This window comes from Aplidium turbinatum, chromosome 3 (genome assembly GCF_918807975.1).
Source record: "Aplidium turbinatum chromosome 3, kaAplTurb1.1, whole genome shotgun sequence".
Classification (NCBI taxonomy): Eukaryota; Metazoa; Chordata; class Ascidiacea; order Aplousobranchia; family Polyclinidae; genus Aplidium; species Aplidium turbinatum.
In genome coordinates this window covers 3,580,717-3,603,675 of record NC_137474.1, presented here as the reverse complement: position 1 = coordinate 3,603,675, position 22,959 = coordinate 3,580,717, and the positions used below count along the sequence as shown (strand labels likewise).

Below are 22,959 nucleotides of genomic sequence, written 5' to 3'. Positions count from 1 at the left end.
GAAACTATTGTTTCAGATGTGGAAAATATTATAACGTTAGTTCAATAGAGTGATGTGCATAATACATAAGTCTATCAATTTGGTCTGGTTTCACAGCGCCTTGATATAGGTTGTGAAGTGGGACTAACACCTTTAGAGTTGTCAAACCTCAACCACTGACATGTCGTTTTTGACAGTTTTCCGATATCGCCTTTTTGCAGGATATCTCTACATAGATAATAGAGCTGGCTCTAAATTAAACTAAGATATTAAAGTTACTTTAATAATTTAGCTCAGCATGCCTGAGTTAAAATGGCTGGATACCTTTCGATCTCCAGCAGTAAGACCACGAAAAGTTAGGCCTGATCGGTAAGACGAATACTGCTAGCATAAGTTTTCCCAGATTTTGTAATTGGTTTTGCAATGAAAGTTTATTGTAATCACAATTCTTAATCAGCTGTTGCAAAAACCACGAAGAAGCAGGGAAGTTTGTTACACGAAATCAGAAAAAAACAAACAATTAAAATCTTGCGGTCGAAGCAGTAAAAACGTTTATTTGTACAAACTTCCATAGATTATTTCCTTTCCAAATATTGCCAACACTTTCTGGACGCTCTCAAGGTCTATTTGGCCCATTACCTCGCGAAGATTGCTTTCTAACGTGCCGGATCACATTAAAATATGTGGTTGTACGAAAAGAGAAAGTCTCTTTGTTTGTTTCTTTTCCAATGTGAATCATTCATAAGTTGATTTCTTGCCAACTGCCATTAAAGTTAAGAAAAACATTAAAACGGAGACAACCTTGGATTTGTCTTGATGATGATGTTTTGTTTTCTTACGGAAAACTTCATGGTGTCGTTGATCCAACGTAAAAAGTGAAAAAGTATCCGATTTTCCAGCCAGAAAATTAGTGTTGAAAAAATCACCATAGCCAGTTGCATAACTAGAAGACGTTTTGATTTTTATATTGATTTTCGCTGTTTAAAATGACTAGAGCGGCACCTTTTCCTTAATGGTTATTATTTCTATTCACACCACCGTCTATTCTCAAGCAATATGCATAGACTTGGAGTGTGCTAATGCACTTGTGTTTGAATAAATGCAGAGTTGAAAACTTTTTCGTGTTCTACTTTTTCTATTTCTTTGCAAATTCAAACCAAATGTTCAATCAAAGAAGGCATCAAAATAACAAGGATAAATCAATTAACATAGCAGCATCAAATATTGATACTCACTGAAATATTAAATTCATTTATTTATTTTACAGATGCGATGTTCCTCTGGCATTGAAGACAGCAAAGTGAGTCGACTATTTATTATTTATTGATGATATAAAACAAACATGTTTTTTAAAATGATAAAAAAGAGCAGCTTTCTGGGGCAACACAATGTGTGCGTGGTGTGAAGCCAATGAATCTTGTCATTGCATTTTAGATAAACCTTTCTCTGTGTTGGCATGAGAGTTTTATTGGAAATTGCATTGCACTTGCTCAGTTACAAAATCCGTTCTTTGAACCAGTCTCATCCAATCAATGCAAAATGAACTAATTTGCTGGCCAGAGCAGGGATGGCAGGTGGAGTCCCTTAACATGTCATCTAGGCCCAGCTTGCAAAATCCCCTTTTTTTAGCATTGTAAGCAGAAATGTAAAGATTTGGTTGTAATAAACCACATAACATGCAAATATCTATAACAGCAAATATCCGAGTACGTACGTTGCTAAAGTGGTTGTGCTGTTGTCTAAGTGCTACTATGATGCCACAGTTAAATTTTTGTGTTTACTAAAAACTGACTTTCTGGCATTTCAACAACAGCCAATGCAACGCAAACAGAACGAACAAGGCATGCAACGCTGTGTCACGTGATCACAACGTCACGGCTTGCCAAAGCTGCCATGTGTGTCATTTCACATCATTTGCCGTAGCCTGCTGTTTCCCAACCACATACAGTTTTATTTAACATGAATGGGTTTTCCATTAACCCCAAGCTTCCATTTGGAGGTAAACTCAACCCAATCAGCTTTCAATTTAATTCAACCCAATCAGCTTTCAATTTAATTCACCCCCATCAGCTTTTTTGATCAGGTTTTGTGCATTTATGATGTAAGTTTTTTTTTTCTATTTTAGTGAGTTTACCCACATGGGTAAATTGATTCAGGTTGAGAACCCTTCCTGTAATGCAAAAGATTGATTTGGGTGGCACGACCCGACCTGTTTCTGTCAAGTGTCGTAATGCTGAAGGGGTTAGGTATTACGGAAGCCAGACGTCAATTTTTATTTTCAAAACAACTTTGTTTGAAAAGCTGCTCAGATTGGTTGTCTGACGCATTATTTGAAAAGTTTTGTTCAACACTTTCTTTGATGAAATTGATAGAATACTTGCCATTTTACGTTATTTCAGCGTTAGAATGGTATAAAAAGGGCAACTTAAGATACTGAATATAGGCGCGCTAATGCGTCATTGTCTGTTGTTGCTGGAGCAGAAAGTTAATCTCTAATTGGTTGACGATAGTGAGTGTTAGTCTTGAATTGTGAGAGCGAAGACTTTATTTTTGATGTCACAGTTTTTGTTTTGATTACCAGCATTTTTGTGACTCAGAAACAGAAATTTACTGCGGCAGCATTTGAGGCATGATTCCAAATTTTACGAGTTTAGTTAGATGTTTTTTTATGGCAATTTTTTCAAGGAACCAACCTATTGGTTTCGATTTTTACAATCATGGTGATAAAGATATCTTTACGATACACAAAGGAAATTTGGAAACTTTGCCTTTACTTTTCTCAAAGATTGAACAAAGTTACTGGGTTTTGTTTTGGGTGTTTTCCAAGCGATTTCTCAGAATGTTTTGTTGTAAAATCTGAATCATCTCCAAAAAGCAACTAGTGCATGTCTGCTTTATTGCTTGTTTTTAATAATCATTGCATTGTCATAGTGTCATACCTTTATCTTCGTGTTTACTATACCGTGTTTCAAGCCGTTGTTTATATTTTTGGATCGTTTATCGTTGTCCAGAGTAAACATGAGATAAAAGTGTAGTGAGAAAATCACAAATGTCGATCATTTTTTCACGAAGAGTTTCTTTAAACATCCCAGCATTAAAATATATAAAAAACGTGCATTCGGTAAATACAAAATAGCTGAAAATAAAATTCTTCAATATTTTTGTACTTATTTATTTTTCACATTTTACTTCTATTAAAAATGGCATGTCTGAAGGTGGGCACGAAGATTGGCTTCCTTGCCCGTACACTTACCCTAAATCCCTAACCACTTGGCATAAGCCTAAAGATGCGAAAAAAAGCAAGGTTAAGTCATACCTAGACTGTTTAGACAACGTTAATTACTGTTTATCTTAACTTACCTATTTCGTTTTTGTCTGCTTTATGTATTGTCCTTATACGTTGTGTAATGTTTAAAAAATGTAATTTATCTAGTAGTCTATAGCTGGTCCATTTGCCAGTCCAGAGCAATCAGCATAATTCGACATTGAGCGAAAATGAGGTCATGCTCCAGTCTAAATGATAATTGTTGTCCAGGTGCAGACGGCGACTAAGTAACTTGTAAAACCGAAATGAATTCCTAATTTGCAATAAAGTCATCTTTTTATATCATTTTAACGTCTTACCACGCTGAAACGATGCAAAAGTGCGAGTTTAGTAGCTAAATTTGACTTCACAACGGCAACTTTTGCAGACTGTGTGCTCAATTGGTTATTGTAAACATCCAATTTCGCTGATGATAAATCATAATGCCGAGTGGAGGTGAAATCTCTTTGTTGATGTTGTGAAGATAAGAGTTGATTGATTTGGTTGTGCTCAAAATAGTACAAAACAGTGATGCAATCACTTGTATAAAAAGCTTACACAGCGTTTTGAGTAAGTAAAGTTAGTTTATTTTTTGTATTTTTATGATGAAGTTTTTTGTGGACTGGGCGAATTCACCTGCGAGGATTTAATGCGTCATAAAGCAAATGGTGTCATCAAAATCACCTTTTGTTTTGCTGATGTGCGATAGCAAGTGTTGCGTGCTACGAGTGTTGTTTTAAGACGAAACAACGACTGTAGACTCTGATGCATGTCTTGTATAAACTACGCCCTTTTCTCAATTTGATGCGAACTTCATTACCGGTGCTAGGCCGGTCTATCAATGTACAGTTGTCACTGTTCGGTTTTGGATTCTAATTTCTCATCGAAAAAACCTTTTGCTTATTTGTATATTTTATACTGGACTCATATCAAGTTTGGTTTCAGAAAGTGCATAAAGTCTTTCAGTTACAGAGCTTGTTTTTTTGAAAAAGTGTTTGCTTACAAGTTATTACAGTGATTCGCACTTTGCCTTACAGCTATGTTGAAAATTACTTCGCTCTGTGAGCACTGATGCAGAGTATCAGATAGCTCGCAGTTGTGTGTTTTTCCTTTTCAGTTGCCAAGCTTACTTCAGTAATGAAGCGAATGTAGACTTTGAGTAATCACCACAGTAGAGTCAGGTAATGGCTCTGTGAAGCTGAAAACTTGTTTAAATTTGAGAGATGGAAAGTGGTTTTTGCTTTTCGAAGCTTTCAATACTCCAATTGTTAAAGGTTTTGTGTTTAGATCAGACGTTTTTTCACCTCGTGCAACCTACTATGACGCAAAATTAAAACAAAAGTTGCAAAGTTGCTAGTTAGTCAATGAAAGTTGCTTGTGTGTCTAACCAAATGAATGTGACATATGACAATAGTGGCAATAGACAATGAAAGTGGCTTTTGTATCAATATATAAACTTTGATGCACAGCAAGAAATTGTAATTAGTTATCTATAAAAATAGCGAAAAGGGATCTGAAAATATTTCAAAATATCCCCAAATGCAAATTCCATTGTTGTACTCCGACGAAAGTGACAAGGGGTTGATTGCTGTGCATGGAAAGCAACTAAAAAGCATCTGACATCTATATATGACTTGATTTTTTGGAACATTTCGCAGTTGACTAATAATTTTCTATGAGGTTCTATCAGGTCAGGAGTCATTATGACGTTTACAACAGGTGACTCAATTTGAAATTTCGGCGAGTTTGAAGACCGAGTTTTTGACCGCAGTTTAGCCAGGCTCTGAAATGAGTAGGGATTAAAGAGTAGCCTTGTCAGTGGTGGCAGCTAGCAAGTCAAAATGCGTTTCAACTGACGAAGAAATGGCCATTTTGAAATCTGAAATTGAATTAAAATACACTTTTGTAGCATTATAAACATTCTAGTTTTATAAGATTTCAAAGCTGTTGTATATGGCCTACATTCTTCATTGATACTTTTAGCTGTAGAAATTGATCAATCGACATTAATCGACACTAACGCCAAACAACCGACACTAACGCCAAACATAACAGAGGTATAAAAAAGGTAGAAGCGACAAAACGAGGACGTTATAATTAAGTGATTGATCATAACTGTTTGAAAAGAGAGTACAAACTTAACTGCTTAGCTTATTTATTTTTTCGCATGTAGTCCAGGTTAGATTAAATTTCAATCATTTTTAAAGAAGCGCTGGCTTATTTAATGGTCAGTTGAGGAGAAGACATGATGAATGACATATTTGCACATTTCTTGTTCTAAGTACAACTATCATTTAAATACAGTCCTTTGGGTTAGTTGTAATTAAACTCGCCTAATTATTTCAACTATCAATATGTCTTTGATATCGCTGATGTAGTTGTTAAGCAACAGTTGGTGTAGTTGACCAGAGAGGCTGTGAAGAGACTAGATTCTTCATTTAAAAGTAAGCAGTCGCATAAAAATATGAGCTACATTTTAGATTCAGCCATGTCTACAATAATTGTAGAACTTTTCAGCACAAAAGTTTTGTCACATGACCAATGGGAAGATTTCCGATTTTTAAAAGTACCAAATTGTTTTTTACCAGCTTATACATGACCTTGTTCAAAACCGTATGGTGTAATAAATCTTTTTTCGCATTAATTTTTGCGGTGTTTTGTACCTTCGGTGTGTTTGTCATTGCAACCATTTTTTGAAGAAATCCACCAAATAAAACGCAAAGAAAATTTTTTGGTTTGTTTAGAAATCTCCCCCAGAAAATAGATTTGCTAGTGACTGAATAAGACTGTTAAAAGAGCACAAAATTAAATGCTCAGCCATGGCCACCTGGAGATTTGGCCTGATTTGTCACATTTTGCAGATTTTGATTACAGCTACTGCTAGTGCTTGACTGACATTTTTTAAGATGGTTTTACTTTTTGTGGTTTCCTAACGACATGAAACCTTTTTGTTGCCTTGGGGAAGCAGTAGCAAATGAGAAAAAGTAAGTTGAAAAACGCTAAATCAGACTGTTATTGAAAAATTAACAGTCTGACTAAAACCTTTGAAATCAAATTTTCTTTGTTTTTCAACATGTGAGGATGTTAAAACCTATTGTGTCATCTGGGGAAAAGAGAAAAGAAAGCATAAAAATCTAAGTTTTAGAAAAAATTTATTTAAACGTTCGCTCAAAGTTAGAAAAACCTGAAAATTTCTGCAAAATATGACAAATCAGGGCATATCTTTAGGTGGCCATGGCTCAGCTTATTTGTGTTTACATTTAGATTAAATTTCGATCGTTTTTAAAGAAGCGTTGGATTTTTTAATGGGCAGTTGAGGTAAAGAAATCATAAGACATGAAATGGAAGAATATTTATCTAAACGTTTTTAGATATCTATTCAAATATTCAGATACTTTCAGATCTAAATTCTCAATTTTTAAAATTATTAATTTGGTTCTTTACCAGCTTTCACAAGGTCTTGTATTTCACCACATGATGTTATCAGCTTTTTTCGCAATATTTGTTTGGTGATTTTTGTCTTCTGATTTGAATGGTGCAATTCTGAATCATTATAAATAACGATGTTATACAAATTCTTACTTAAAGCGTGCAAGAAGGGTAGAGCAAGCAGTAATTTGATAACAACCCAAAACATCGGTTTGAATGCATTTTTTACGTTTTACGTAAATGACTATTAAATAAAAAGAATTCGACATTTCCTTGCAACCAAATTTTTCGGTTGATTAGTTTTTTAAAATGTCGCACTTACAGCAGTTAAAGTTTAACTACAATATATCTGTAAAATGAGTTAGCGTCTGATATTTCTTCTGGGAATCTCGTTGCAGCCACAAAATCAGCCTTTCTTACATCGGTTCAACGTCTACAGACGTTGAATCAATATAAACAAAGGCTGATTTGCTGACTGAGGTTAAGCTATAGGTGTGTGAGTACCAGCAAAAAGTAAAATAAATGATTTACTGATGAGGTTGTAGTAACGCTGGTGCTTCTACCTAGCCAGTTTCCGTTTTTTCGTTTCCCTCAACAAATGGAAACTTTTGTTGGCACCGCTGTACTTAAAAAGAACGTACAGGACACTTTTGAAGAAGTCATATCTCTCCATCATTGTTGGGCGGTGAACTTTTTAGTCTAAGCAAATTCTCTTACTAAGAAAGAAGTGAAAATTGAATGAGGCTGTTTACCAGGCATTATTTAAGAAAGAAGTATTGATGTTAGTAAAAAGTTACTTCTTTTCCTGTTTTATCCTACGTTGTGCTGGTGTAGTTGTTGTCACAACATGCGGGTGCGTCATAATCAGTGATTGTCATCTGTGTAGCGATGTCTGACCGAAGTGTTTTTCTTTGATAGAAACGTATGATCTTGCGTAGTGTCATTCAATCATATCAAGAATTTGCTGCCACAGAAACTAAATTAAGATGAAAAGTCTCCGGCGATTGTCAGAAAGACTTAGTGCTGATGACGTCACGAATCAGCGCGCGGAAAAGTTCAGTCCTGGATTATCGTCGTCGCCCGAGCTTCGATCGTCGCTGCCGAGCCTCAGCTATACCAGGATCACTCATAAAAGCGACGAATGTCCGGCGGCTGTTTACACAAAAGTTGTTGATTTTTCTGAAAAAAAGCGATCTTGGCACGCGCTCAGTGGATTACTTACGACATCTAACGGGTCCAAAAAATGGACACCATCGCCCGGTAGACGGCGTTTTGGAAGTAAGAAGAAAAAAACAGATAAAGAAAATGGGATATGGATATCAACGGACAACAAAAAATTAAGGTATTTTTGATAATTTAAAAAAACAACAACATGCGGCAATTGTATTAGCATATGCACATTATAAGTTGGCCATGTTATTAGCAGTTCATTGCGGTAAGAACTAAGCAGCTGTTTCATGCATCCTAACCTTAGTGAACACATGTTATTGGTTAATTGCTCATTGTCATTTTTGTAGAAATAAAGTGAATGACGTAATAACAATGACGCTTCATGTTCTTGTGGTTGGAGGTTTAGATGTGAATTAATTTATTTTTTGGCATCAGGTTACAGTTAAACAAACAAAAATACGTTCTGTTATATGTAAGCTGTGACTTTGTTATTTTGCTAAACTTTTGATATCAATTTTGTAAAAAGAAACCAGCTAAAGTTACTTTGTTTTGTTTGTCTAACTTTCGATATCGCAGCATTAAATTGACATGTAAATATTTCTGTGCAAAAGTGGTTCATATAAAAATGTATCTTTACCTGGTAGCAATGGCTCATATATAGGCTATGCAGCATTTTAAGTGTAAGTATGTAAGTCTGACTTTTAACGTTATACACCTGGTAGTTTTCTATTATGCATGTCCCGTTGTTGAAACATCGCTTCCTTTTTTTTTTTGAAAAAATGGTTCGCTTCTGATCGACAAAACGTCGCAAATAATACAATTTGTCAATTTTTGATTAAAATTTGAGTGTCTTGTGGTGCCCCTGTGTCACTGCGTGGGAATGAATGACCCCATTGATTTCGTAACAATATGTCTTCATTTCCTGCACGCGACTCTCGGCGAGGTCAATTCAATGACTTTTGTCATTATGGGAGTTTACATTTCTAAAATCATAATAATTCGCGTTATGAAAAATTGTGATAGGAAACGCACTGATACAGAGATGTTTCCACCCAGTCAGCATTTCATTTTTACACTGATTCAACGTCTGCAGACGTTGAATCAGTGTCAATATGACGGATTTTGCTGTCCGGATAGTGGTAATGTGGTTTTGCTACCAAAATTGTTGTATTTTCTGGCACTTTTTCTTTGTTTGACTGAAGACTCACATTTATTGGTGCAAAAAATGTTTACAACAAAAGTGATGGTACAGTTTTTTTTTTATTTTATTTCTAACCATCACAACAAAAACAATACGTGTCAACATGGTAGAAGCGACAAAACACGAACTTTAAAACGTGCTTGAGACCACAATGAGTTATCAAAGTACGAGGGCAGTACACGGTACAAGGAATTATCACAGTCGTGTTCCATTCAAAAAATATTACAATCGGTGTAAAAAAGATACATGGACCATATTGTTGTGTTTCTGAGTGTGGTAAACATTGTCGCAAAGAATAGCTGCAATAGCGATATAGAACCAATGACACAGCATTAACCCAGTTAGCTTGAATTATGGTGAGTTCTATGTCTGTCAGTTATCGTCATGTGGGTTGCCAAGTTACACGGGGAACAGAGGCTTTTTGAAGCTCTAGATTTTTCATCATCATCATCCTTTCGGGCGTGCCCGGACGCCATCAACGCAGTTTCTCCAAACATTTCTGTCCACCTTCAAATTTTGAAAGTTCGTGTTTCTGTACTCCAATGCCTCTAATTGATAAAGAAAGGTTTTTACCTGTCCGACCCCTTTTCCTAGTACCATAGTTTAGCTCCCAAAGAAGAACATCACTAATTTTCAGTTGGCTTCTAAAGCAGTGACCTGCCGGCTGTAGTCTTCGTCTTCTGATTGTCTCAAAGAGAGGTGGAAAGTCACCATAAAGATTTTTGTTTGTGACATGTTGTTTCCAGCTAATGTGCCTTTCTTAGAAGTCGGATGTAGCAACCATTGAGACGATTTTCCATGCCCTTCGTTAGAGTTTAACTTTCAGCACCTTTGGTCAATATGCTTTCAACTGTTGCTCGGAAAAAATTGTATTTTTAGTGTTTTTGTAATGTTTTTTGGTAGTTTATATCTTATTCTTCCGATCAGCATCGTGGGGTTTGAAAGTTTTAAACATGTGCTGGCTTGGTGGGATCAATTGCTTGTACGGTAACTCAAAATTGGATAAGCTTTTCTTGTGCTTGAAATTTTCGTGCCTTCGCTCACATGCGACAGTTTTACGTAGAAAAAGTTTAAGGAGGGAACGTTAGACTGTCCCAAAATAATAATTAAAAAAAAAAATTCATTAATTTTTTTAGTCTGAGGTCTATTTTTTCTTAGTGGTAGTCTTAGTTGAGTAACAGTTCTAGACAACTGCTACTGTTACCAGAGAGAGAGAGAGAGAGAAACCTTTTATTTCGTCTGTTGCGACAATAGTACGGTACAATTATACACAATACGAATAAAATAGTACCATAGCTATCTAAATACCACAACAGACAGGAAGCAGCGAAAGACTATATCAGTCATCGAGTCAGCTGCTTCCCAGTTCTTAATGTGACAAATGTCAAGCATCGGCAAATTACGTTGAAACAAGATAGGCTGATGTTCAGTAATATTAATGAAAGAAAAAAAAAAATCATGTGCTGCTGCGATCCTTAAGTGAAGTCCTGTGGTTTTATTCAAATATAAACTTTATTCCGGGTGATTAAAAATAGGAAAAACTTTTGAAATCAATAAACTCTTGTAGCAAGGGCGTTTAAACTTCAGTGCAACCAAGAAAAGTTCAAGCCAATAAATAGTTCAAGGCTACGAGTAAAAACATTTTCAGTAACAGTATTACAATACAAAAATAATCACAATTTAAAAAAAAGGTATAGCCTAGGCCTATTGTTCTGTCATAAAAGAAATGGCTGAGTGACTCTCAGTGGTAAATGTTAGGCTGCATGAAACTAGCGCAATGTGACCATATAATTTGACAAACAAATTGAATAGAAAGTAAATGAGAAATAATTGAGTGTAATCGAATAACACAATAGGTCAATAGTGTTTTCTTCAGACGAAATTTAACAAAAATCAAATCCAGACGACGTAACATTACAAAGTTTGAGCCCAAAATAACAATTTATGACAATTTTTGTCACTTTTCCACTGACACAAAGCAACAAAATTTAAATTCAATTAAAAAAATTAAACACTTCGCATTGAAATAAAAGCAAGAAAAATAAAGCATTTTTGTCGATTTAGGCTAAGTGCGATTGATCCAAACTTGTCTGGCAGCCCTGCTTAAAAACTGACTAGGCTTGATTGCTGGCCAACGTTCGATTTTTATGTCAAAAACTAAGTAAATTATCATGTGTTACCAGTAAATTACCAGTTTTTTTAGATCGCAGAAATTCATGATAGTTCGGAGGCTGTTTTCCCACGCTTGCGGAAGTAATCAGACATATTGATGAGTTTGTTATGAAAAATCTTTTTATCGCAAACAAAGAGAGTTAACATTGAAAAAGTGTAACAGTAATGTCACTGCTTTTTCCGCTATGACCTTGTGGCTCTTATTGCGACATCACAATGCATTTGGGTATGATGTCACAATGACATTTCTTTGTTTTTAAAATGCTGATGTTTTATGAGCTCTGCTGGAAAAGATTGCAGTTAATTTAATGGTGAATTTTATTAAAAAAAGAGAGCGTAAGCTTAACGAGTAAACGTTGTAAAAAAACGTAAGACAGAAGCCAGAATTTCTTAGTGCCGTAGGGGAAAATGTCGTTCCCATCAAGCGTAATGTTTGTTCTACTAACTAGTCAACCAACGAATCTTTCTCAAACATCAAGAAGTTAGAGTCATACGAAACTAGCAATTGATTGCAGCAATTTGTAATAGTTTTTCTGAGATAAATTTAAGATCACATTGGAGCTTAATTTTTAATACTGCGCATCTTTCGAAACTTCATTCAGTTGTTGACCAGCCAATAAAAGTTCCGTTTTATCTGCAAGGTTGACTCAAGTCAAAAATGCAATTGAGTGAAACAGCTACCATGGCTGTAAAAGTTTTTCAATAATTATCCGACATGATCTAGAAGTGCTTTTTAATTTAAAAACAAAGGTTATTTTGAAACTAAATGGTTGCTCATGAAAGTATCAGAAATTCAGTATTGAATAATAAAATTACACAGAAAAATGTGTTTGGGACCAATAAAAACCTTCCAAACAAGAGAAATTGCACCACAGCACTTATTTTTGAATATCAATTCATTTATCACCGTAATTTTTGACAATTTATTAATAGATACAAATCTGCTTTGCCAAGTTAGTGCTTGCCATTACGCAAACATCAGACAAGTTTTAGCTCAGATTTTCATTTATTTTTTCTTGGTGATTGTCATAATTGCATTGTCATAACGTAAGAAGAGTGTAGCTGACACTGCTTGAATTGTTGCGTGAAAGTGTCATGAAATGCAGTTTACCGATTATTCGGGACAGTACGTGCAATTCAACAAATGACCCATTATGATGCCTGGAAAATATGTTAGCTTTTAACTGAGTCATGTTCTTCAATAATGCAACAGGCGGCCATGGTTTCCAAGTTGTTGAAAATTCAAAGATCATGCTTTTATTCAAATGCAATGCTTTGCCATGTTAGTATCATGCAATAGCGGTGACTGTGTGAGTTTTTAAGCGTTCAATTAAAATATAACATACCACGTAAATAAAGGAAAATCATTAAAACGAAAAACCTTAATGCATTTTAATCCAAGCCATTAGCTGTTATACATCCTTAGAAGAAAAGCAAAGACTACTTTCCGTGTTTCAGGCAAAAATAACCAAATTACAAACATTCATATAACATTCAACAACGCTTTGACAGCACAAAAGATCAAAGGCTAAAAGAAGCAAATGAATTTCTTTATCGTTTTAATCCTTTCAATTTGATGGGCACCCACTCTGGAAACTGAATGAATGCAATCAAGTGTGCAACTCAATGAGTTTTTAATAATGACAATAATGTTTGATTATTATATAATAGCTCTGTATTCATCGCAGATACACGTTGCTCTTAGCGCTTTTCAAGGTCGCTTAGGACAGTTCCAAGTAAAAATGTGCTCCGTGATTTGCAGTGATGAATAACACTAGATCCAACTTGGGAATTAGATTCTTAGTTTATTTATTATTTTTCTCCAAACAGCGTAATTATCATGAACCGAGCAGCGTGAAATTTTTCTAAAAATTAGAAGAAAAATGAAAAAAAGAATGAAATAGCTTGGGATAGCGAGATACGTGCGTTCACGTAGTGGCAGGAAAACAGCGGATTTGAGTCAATGTAAAATGACAGATTTTGCTGGCTGGGATCAACTTTATATTGTTTTAAATTCTATAAACATTTCTAACACCGCCATGGTTAAAAAGTAATTTGTTATGATCAGCCGTTGCAGAGTAAAAGTAACTTCTTAATCTAGTTTTTAAGATAGCCTAATATTCGAATTATGTAGTAAACCACTTAATTTTTACATTACAAGAAAACGGAAAGTGGCATTGAAAGCAACGTTGCATAATTGAAATCGGCCTCAAATTTAAAAAGCTTATTTACAAATATTTCATAAAAGTTTTAGTTTTTAATTGTTAAGTTGCAGATTAAGGTCAATTTTATGAACAACGTTCATTCCAGAGCACAGCGATAGAGGTATCAACATCTTCGTGCTTCATTGAACGAACAGTTAAATAGACAAATCAACAGACTCAATCTTACTTTGTGACATTTCCAATATAATAATGTAATTGAGAAAAAGTGCTCAAACGATTTGAGATAACTGTTGCTAGCGCTACAATTTCAGTTTTCAAACTTGAATATTTTCTTGGTTGATTGAACATATGTAAACGTTGCAACAACATAACTAAATCCTAAAACATTCAAGGTATTTATTTCACTGTTATCTTTTCCGTTGGCGATTTGTTGGAAAATCAAAACGATAATGGCTGAATAATAAGCGAGATGCGCCAATACAGAATATTGTAAATAAATCGCGGCTTTATCGCAGTGCCGCCAAGATAAGGCGACGAGAGAAGCTAATATGGGAGAAAATCGTAAACTGTTCTTTAGCATAAATTCCCTTTTAATCGTTTTAGTTTTAATCGTAAGTACTTTGAATTGTTTTCAAGTTATAGCTAAGTCACATGCAGAAAGCGATGTTAACTTGTTCAGCTGCTCTTTTTTTTAAATAAAACTCAGATCAGAAAGAAAAACACAGGATATCCACTCATTAATTGTTTGGTCAAAAACACACAAAACAGCAGTTACCTGATTCTTATCTTTTCAGTTCGTTTTGAGTTGAGTTTTGTGGCTTACAGTTGCTTTTGAGTGTTGATACTAATATGCACCTGTGCTGCAGCAAGGTGCGACTTAAAGATAGAACCAAGCGAAGAGACGGAAGTACTTGAGAAATTGCAGGTATTTGCATCAGACCATACTCTTAGATGCTCCGTTTTTATCATTGATTTCGGCTCGTCAGACTTCATTTTTGCTGGCAAGTTTCAGTAAGACTGATCATAAAAGAATGAGAGGAAAGTATCGTGGTCGAACCAGCAAACGTAGGATCAGTAAGCGCTTGCAGATGTCTGAAACTTAACTGATGGAAGTCGTTGGCTTTTCTTTACTTTGTTTTGTTGTGATATTTCAAACAAAGATAGAAATTTCATTCTACTAAGATTTCTTTAGCTTTAGGCTACTGGTTTCAAAAAAGGAAGATTGCTTGCAGTTTTTTGTAGTTATTTTTTAATTGAGATAATATAGGATACAACTACACATATTTTACAATAGAGTTGTTGCAGCAAAGCTGTATGTGGACACAACTCAGCTGTAAAACACAAATGAGCAGTTAGTTGGCATTCAATATTATTATTATACAGTAATGTTTATTTTCAGTGAATGTTTATTTTCAAAACGAAATTTTCATTACCATTATTTTTACCAGCTCAATTTTCTTTTAAAAATTCCTCCCTTTGTGGTGATCATAACGAAAACAATTAAAAAAAAAAATCGCGTTCAAAGCTACTTACTGACGATTGAAAAGAGCTATTATAATGCAAAGTATAGCACCTACAGTACTTATCAGTTGATTCATTTTCCCTTATAATTAAGCCACCCACATTGAAGATGGAACTGTCAATCACCCTTATGAGGCAGTTTGTTTTTATTAGCTTAAGAGTTATTTTAAGGCCATATAAAAATAAAAAAGAAAGAAGGAAGTTGTTTATCCCATCAGTTGGACAGTAATTGTAGCATTCGTTTACGCTTTCGTCTTACCGATCAAAGTGCTTTCACTCAAAGCACATTTTTCCATACCAATTAGAACACGAAGCTAATTCCTCACGCGCAATAGCGCCGATGGCTGTGCGAACAGTGACTTGCTGACAAGGAAGTTTGTCAGATTTCGCAAGTAGGCTACCGTTCTTCAGCGATTGGAATTGTTCTTTGTCATTTCTTTTTCAATAACATGTTAATTTTCATGTGCGTTAAAGTCTTGACTCAAGAGGTTTGCAACATAGTTTATGTAAAGACAGACGGTTTTACCGAAACAGTACTTTGAATTTTTATGCTTTTCTTTTTTCAATGGAGTTTTCAGGTTTGATCAAAAGTTGTTTAGTTTCATCATTTTATTCACTTGGCACTTGATGACGATTACTTTGGATTATTGTACTTTTCTTCATCTGAAGACATGACATCAACGATGACGTCAGTCCGACTACGGTATGTTCCTTCACAACGTTACTGCCTCGATGAAGAAGACGATGATGATGACGTCACGTATTTGCCAGCTGTCACCATGAGGTATCCCTGACGTTGTCCATGAAATTACTTTCTTGTTGGTTCGGCGTGATGTCGCATTGACTTGTGACGTCACAGCACACCTAACAATGACGTAGTTTTTAAACGAAAAGTAAGATGATGGAAATGGAAACGTGTGTGTGTGTTTGTGTGTTGGTGGTGTGTAGTTTTATAAACTTATTGGCTTGGGTCAATAAAGCCGAATACACAACAGCGGCAGGTTTTGAAGTTATGCAAAAAACAAAGTAGAAATAAGTAGGCTAGACTTAGTTGGGCGATGTTGTGTATATATAAAATGGTTTATTACGTGGTAATTATAACCACGCTGAGCATTCAGGTGGGAAGATTTAAACTGTGAGTTAAAACATTTACCTTCCTAAGGCAATTTAGAAAAGTTTTTTCTTTTATAGAAAACGATAGAGCAAACTTTATTCTCATTAGTCAGAAAGGTTAGCCGTTGTTCTGTTGAGTTAAGCTGTATATTGAAAAACAGGGTTAAAAATTAGCTTCAAAGGTTCAGAAAATAGAAGCATGTGGTTGTGTAATAATTTGCTTTTCCAAATTCAAGCATCAGCTGCTTGTTGTCTCACCATGCGAAATCTATTGAACAAATTGCCATCATAAAATACTTAGAGTAAGAGTTTTCCTCGTTTACTTTCGTGGATGTAATTGCAATAATTACAGTGTCACATAGACTCATCTGAAACCTTGATTGTATTTCTTAGACGGATTTGATAGGCTGTTTTCAAATCAAAACGATTCTGTTTGAATGAGCACCATCTGATTGTTATTACTTATCTTCGCAGAGGATGCTGTTGGGATTTCATATATTTTACTGGTTTATTAATCCCAATTGCTCTCTGCTTTGCGTTGCTTACTTTCATTGTAACTGTTGTGTCTCTATTTACGTCATCGATTGGCAACCAGTGATAGAATGGAGGTGAAGTGCGCAGAAAGCATTCACCTGTTTTGACGAACATCTTTGCACTTCATGCTTGTTCTTTAAACCGCTTTGTATTGACTGATGTGGAAAATGCATAGGCTGATCTCTAGCCCAGCAGGCTACAAAGCATAAGACTTGGTGTTTATGCCGAGAAATTTTATGGCTTGTCATGTTTCTTATATTTGTTCTTTAAGATTTTAATCGGATTATATTCCGTGGATTCATGCGGCTGTGACGTCACAAAAGAGGTGTCGCGAAGGGATAAATCAGCTTCTTTAATAAGTTTCATGAAAAAATAATTCCACTAAAACCTTTCTAAAATTGGTAAATTTCCAATCATTAATTATTATCTGGGGTATTACAGAAGACCATAGACGGAGATTAATTTAATCAAACGCTAACAGCATTGTTTCAGACCGCTGTCAGACAATTACGTTGCGTGGAGGGAGGTTATAAATTCCAGGCAGCAAACTAGCCCTCTTTTTACATTGATTAAAGGGTACAGTCGTTGAATCAATGTTAAAAAAGAATGATTTGTTGACTGATGTAACGCTAAATTTCATTTTTATTGCACAAAGCTGGTGAAATTTAATATGTTGTTTGCTCGAAGAAAACAAGTCCAGAAGGCAAATTGGATGATGGTGACACCTAGTTAGCAAATGTCGTCTTTAAATCATAACAACATTTTGTAACGTTGCAACTGTACAACTGAGAGCAGCAGGGAAACATGACTGGTTCATGTGCCCCAATTGAACAAATTTTGAAGCTTTTCTTTCACAAATTGTCACTTTTTTCTTGATGCAACATCAGAATAAATAACAGCAACAGCAGAAACCGCTTCTTCTGTAGAATGGCCGTCTCAAATGTCTTATTGAGTAAAAAAATGTTTAAAGTTGTACAACACATTTGCACGAAAAGGAAATCCAGTAACCTCAAAAATCTTATCTGATTTTGTGACGTCATTTGGTGTTATTAGTCTTCATGGTGACGTCACTGATTTGTCGAGGCTGGCTTCCAATCAAATTAGAGATTAAATCAGGCGAAAAATAAGAGCTGGTATTGAAATAGCAAATGCAGCGAAACTAACAACGAATTCTTCAATTTTAACCCAGACATGAGAGGGACATGACCAAAAAGCATGTTGGACGTTTGACAGTTGATAGATTCATTGGAGTAGATTGTGTTTTATTTGAATGCCAAGGCACTTGTTTCAATTCACCCGACACGTCGTGCCTCTGGTGGAACGATACGATTCCTTTTTTGGGTTGAAGTTGTTAAGTTATCGTTGTTATAATAATTTGGTTCATGACGCACGCGTGAAAATGTTGTGCTTTTTATAAATTTTTAAATCGCTTTTAAAAGTTTTATTTCTTGTTTTGATTTTGGATTTGAACTTTTCTGCTTGGATAAGCAGCGATTTTCCTCATCATTGTGTTCAGTAATTTTCAGCTATCAAAATCCGTGTTATTTTGCATTGCTTCAACGTTTATAGATGGGTTTTGCTGGCTAAGTCGGCCCAACGCTCCTTGTTATTCTGCTATAACAATAAACAATCAAACGTAATTCGTGACTCACACGATGTGTTTTTCCACTAAAACCATCCATACGTTAAAAATAATAAACCAGAAAAAATGAAATTTAACCGCTAGAGATTTTCTCCTATGTTTCAATTTCGCGACAGAATGATTGGAGACCCAGAGCCAAAAGCGCCACAACTGATCTGTGTTTTTCTGATCCCAAAACTGAAATGATGATTTTTCATCCAAGCAAAACATATAGAGCTGTAGCACTTTCCCAGACAGCAAATCAATCGTTTTTTACATTGATTCAACGTCTGCAGACATTTACATTGTTGTAACACAAAAAGAAGAATTTATATTGCAAATGTATTCATGATTAGTCTATTACTGAGATGAGGACACAATGATGTGTTGAAAACGTTGGGAAGCTTTTTACTTATTTGTTTATGTTATGTACGTATACTTCTTTCGCGAGAGCAAAAAACGTATATGCAAATTTTCTTCCTTGCCATCATCATAATTTGAATTGCGGTCAAAGTTAAAACTTCCCTTGTCAAGTGTGTGTGTAATATTTTTGACTTGTTCGGAATGATAGAGCGCAAGGTACCAGACTTCTACCTATATCTGTTACTGGCATATCTATATTCCACTGAGTCCAAACGACTAGAGATCAGTGTTCAAATGACTGAGTTTCAACCACAAATGCTTGTCTGCTTTGGTTTGGCATGTCACGGGTTTGATTGTCTCGTGATACTGTCGTCTGCTTAACGTCGATATTTGGTTTACAATATTGTCTTCATACAAAACTTGGTTTAAAAAGGCATGTAAAAATAAGGTCATCAATTAATCTGTCGCAGTCTGTATTGTCCAAATCTGCGGCTTTTTCTTTTTCCGGTTGATTCTGTCATTTGTCTAGTATTTAATTCCTTTCCGGTGGCGTGTTTAGCTTTGTGGAGGCTACAATCTCTTCATTGTGAATAGTCATCTTGTTTCTGATTCAATGGTTTCTCTTGATTGTGATATCGTAAAATGGCGACGAATTTTGGGAGAAAATTCTTTTTATTTTCATTAAGACAGGGTCCTGGTCAAGTGAAGTGTTTCCAAATCAATGTCGCAGTTCGTGGTTATGATTTTTTACTTGTGTCAAAGTGCAGACGCCTACGCTGTCGACTAAAATAAGTTCAAATTTCATGTGTTCAGTTTGACCAGTTGTAAACCTAGATTTGACTCTGTGGACTTTGGTTCTATCATTCTGTTACCAGTCATTAGGAGAAGGAGTTAGCTTTTCATGAAATGAAATTAGTTAGGTTGTATATAGCTGAAACCAATTAGTTAGATTTGATCGAAATTTAAGATTGCAAGCATCAGATTTGCTAAGTTAAATTTTGTCTCTCAGTAATTGTGTATCCATCTTTGTGGCACTGTGTCATACATGGCCACAAAGATTGTATTGTTGACTTGCTATTCATCTTATTTAGCCGGGATTATGTTACAATTGACTCCATTATTCTGACACAGAGTAAATGAACAAAAGGTAATTGTAGCTTTTCACAGCTTTTGAGAAAAAACTCATGTTGACATTTTGTTATTTTTGTGTCTCGGTGAAAAGTTTTAGGTATAGCAAGAATTGTAGCCACCAAGTTGGAAACCAACCACCAAAATAAATGTAAAAGTGGGTCCCTACTCAAAATAACGACATTCGCATAAAACGTAAGGCCAATGGTCGGAATTTCACTTATGTTTGCCTCTATCCATGGCCTACATTGCTTGATTCGCCACTGGAGTCATTTTTGTAGTCGAGGTTGTTTAGAATAACACTGTTCCGTGACTGTTTCATAATATAAGTTACACCTGATGAAGTCTTCTTGTGTCAATATTTTTTGATTATTATTAATAAAAAAAAGGCAGTGGCTACAGTAACCATGAGATGTTTTGGCTATATGATTTGCAATAATTCTACTCAAAGAGAATTACTAGAGGGAAAAATAAATGGAAAACAAAATAGGGGCAGACCACCAAGAATTTGCACTGACGATATTAAAGACTGGTCAGGACTTGATTACAAAACTGCAATAGAAAATCTTTCAACAAAGAAACTTGACGCTTTATTGCCTGCACTCCTCGACGAGAGGAAGGAATTTAATGAAGATGATGGCAGTCAACTAAAGGTTCGCTAATATGAAAGAACAACAATTGCTCATCTCAAAAGCTATGCGCTGGTCCGGGGATTTTGCATTAACAATGCCCACTTTTAAGACCTTTTAATCTATTTCCAACCGAGAAGAAATTATGTTTTTTTTGTTGGCATGTCAACAGACTATTCCCTTGTCCGGCAAAACCGTCATTTTTGTGTTGAATTTTTGTTATCATACATCTAACAAATGTAAATTAATTTTCAAAAAAAAATTATCCCTTCAATGTGCATTATTTCGGTCATTCATTATTAGAATTCTTGGGCGGGAACGGGTTAAAATATAAGCTGGTGGCTTAGAGTGCTTGCCTTTGGGTCTGCATATTCCTGTAAGCATAACTTGTTATTTAGCATTATTTTAACGTTTGGCGTCGTTGAAACAATCCAAAAACGGCAACTTTTGCTGACTGGATATCTTTCTTAGACGGATGGATTTTGATTCAGGACATTACAGTGTTTCAGTCAATTTTCTTCATTTGTATGGTTTCAATGTATTATATATTTCGAACTCGGTTTAATATTTATTTATTAAAGTTTATATGAATTATTTGAAGATCCTATCAAGACTAAAGCAGGCAGCTGGACGCGAGAAACTTTATTTCTTCAGAACTTTATTTCCTTAAATTTTAATAACTTCTGCATATTGATTAGCTATCATATAGAATCGAAGTGGGCCTATTTCTTTCTAATATCAATACTCTTTTGTCAGCACTATCATTTACGACCTCACCTTATAATGACCAAGTTTCGAAAATCATTATGGCGCAACAAAGAAAATGACTCGGTGTCATAAATATTGATAATGATGCCATAGCTGATGGTAGTTTCATCTCACGTGCACAATGAAAACAGTTGTAACAAATGCGATGGTGAAGATTTTTCTTTGTTTTTTTAGTGTTTTTGTTTGTTTGTTTGTTTTTGCATCACCGCAATAGCCTGAGAATCGATTCCAGACTCACGCCAACTGGTTTGAGGGTAGAGATTAAGTGGTCAGGGGGGGGGGGGGGGAGCAAGGAATGATCTTTGTGTCCACCTGCGTGACGTCATTGTTGTTACATCTTTGTGAAGCATTGTTGGAAACAGAAACAGTTTAGACCTCGAGACACGCACCTCAGACAGCAAATCAGTCGTTTTTTACATTGATTCAACGTCTTCAGACGTTAAATCAAGGTAAAAAAACGACTGACTTGCTGTCTGAGACAAATCGTATTTTGTAATGCACAGTGAGAATGCATGAGGTGTAAGTCATTTGACTTGATTTGAGTACTATTCACGAAGTTAAGTTAACAAAACTGTTCCACTGCAAATTGATTTTTATGTCGATTGATTAAGTTATTTATTCACTACAGTTCAAAATTTTCATTGATGTTTGTATCTGTCCTTTTACAAGCGAAAATTACCACAAGTGCTTCCCAAGTTAAACACATTTCATGACCACTTGAACTAGAATGACGTCTATGAAAAGTTTAAAGAGTTTTTAAGAGCTTATCGCCAGTGGCTTTGTATTGTCGTTTGTTAGCGCTGCCTTTGCCTATTGCTATTTCGTTATTTAAAGCAACACAATCAGGATATGATGGTTTATATTGGATAAGCTACGGTTCCGTCGTTTGTATTGCATGGAACTTAAATGGAAGATGTCTTTCCTGTGGAGACAATATAGTTGAGAGCTACAGCAACCCGAGAGACAGACTTCCTACTCGGAGGCTTGTCATGGCAACAGTTGCTTTGACAAAGATCACTTTGTTATGCTTTGCTATTTCTTTATAAAGAAAATCAATATATCTCTGATTAAAAAGTTGAATATGGAAATGTTTGAAAATTTGGAGAGAGCGGTCAATTACTTTGTGACTTGTGATGATAAATTTTATGGAAAATCATTTTCTTGGTGCAATTTATTTTCACTCAACTCGGATTTACATTAAAATAAGAAAAAAATTCTAGAAAATAAATCAGATTTTTACTGAAACTAAAAAAAATCAATTGAAATGAAGTAATAAACTGTTTTGTTCGGAAAGAAGTGGCATGATTGTTGTTGTGTCGTCAGACCGTTTGTTCGGTAACTACGTGGGCATTCTTGCATAACAAGTAGATCAGCAGTCGTCAGTAGCATATAGTTGTTCACATTCAATCATTTTATTTGTAAATTACATGAAAGCAAAATCACAGCTTTGTTGTTTAAAACAAAACAGTTTAAACAATTGTCATCAAGAGTAAGACTCAACTTGCACTTATTTCAGACTCATAATTAGTGACTACATTTAGTTGTTTTCTCACTACAATGGTCATTGGACTTTAGCACAGCAGCAACACAGCACAGCTCATCATTGAAACATTATTGCCTTCAAGCGTGATTTTCTGATTGCAGTTTAAAGCAGGTGGTTTCCCCACTTCGGTCTTCTTCCTCAAACGTCATCAAATAGAAATAATAAGTTTGCAAATGAAAAACTATATTTTTCCTTTTTTGGTAATGGCAGGCAGAATCAGAATGAAATATTAATGCGACATTATTTTGAAAGCTGCAAATGTTAAGCGATTTCTTTGTTGTTAGCGTGAACGATCCAGTACTGTACCAATTGGGCTTTA

The 22,959-nt window shown here is 35.2% G+C and overlaps 1 protein-coding gene across 7 annotated transcripts in view; it reads left to right on the top strand.

Annotated features, from left to right (window-relative positions):
* Positions 1-22,959, top strand: part of LOC145767580 (rap1 GTPase-activating protein 1-like) — a 96,704-nt gene that overhangs the window by 54,193 nt on the left and 19,552 nt on the right. For 4 of the 7 annotated variants that reach the window (XM_082579431.1, XM_082579427.1, XM_082579432.1 and 1 more), the window contains one exon: positions 1,247-1,279. In XM_082579431.1, coding sequence (XP_082435557.1) covers positions 1,247-1,279 — 33 coding nt within the window. Of the gene's footprint in view, positions 1-241; positions 349-1,246; positions 1,280-7,648; positions 8,055-22,959 lie in introns of those variants that run through there. The other 3 variants (XM_082579429.1, XM_082579428.1, XM_082579433.1) reach the window with 2 other exon arrangements.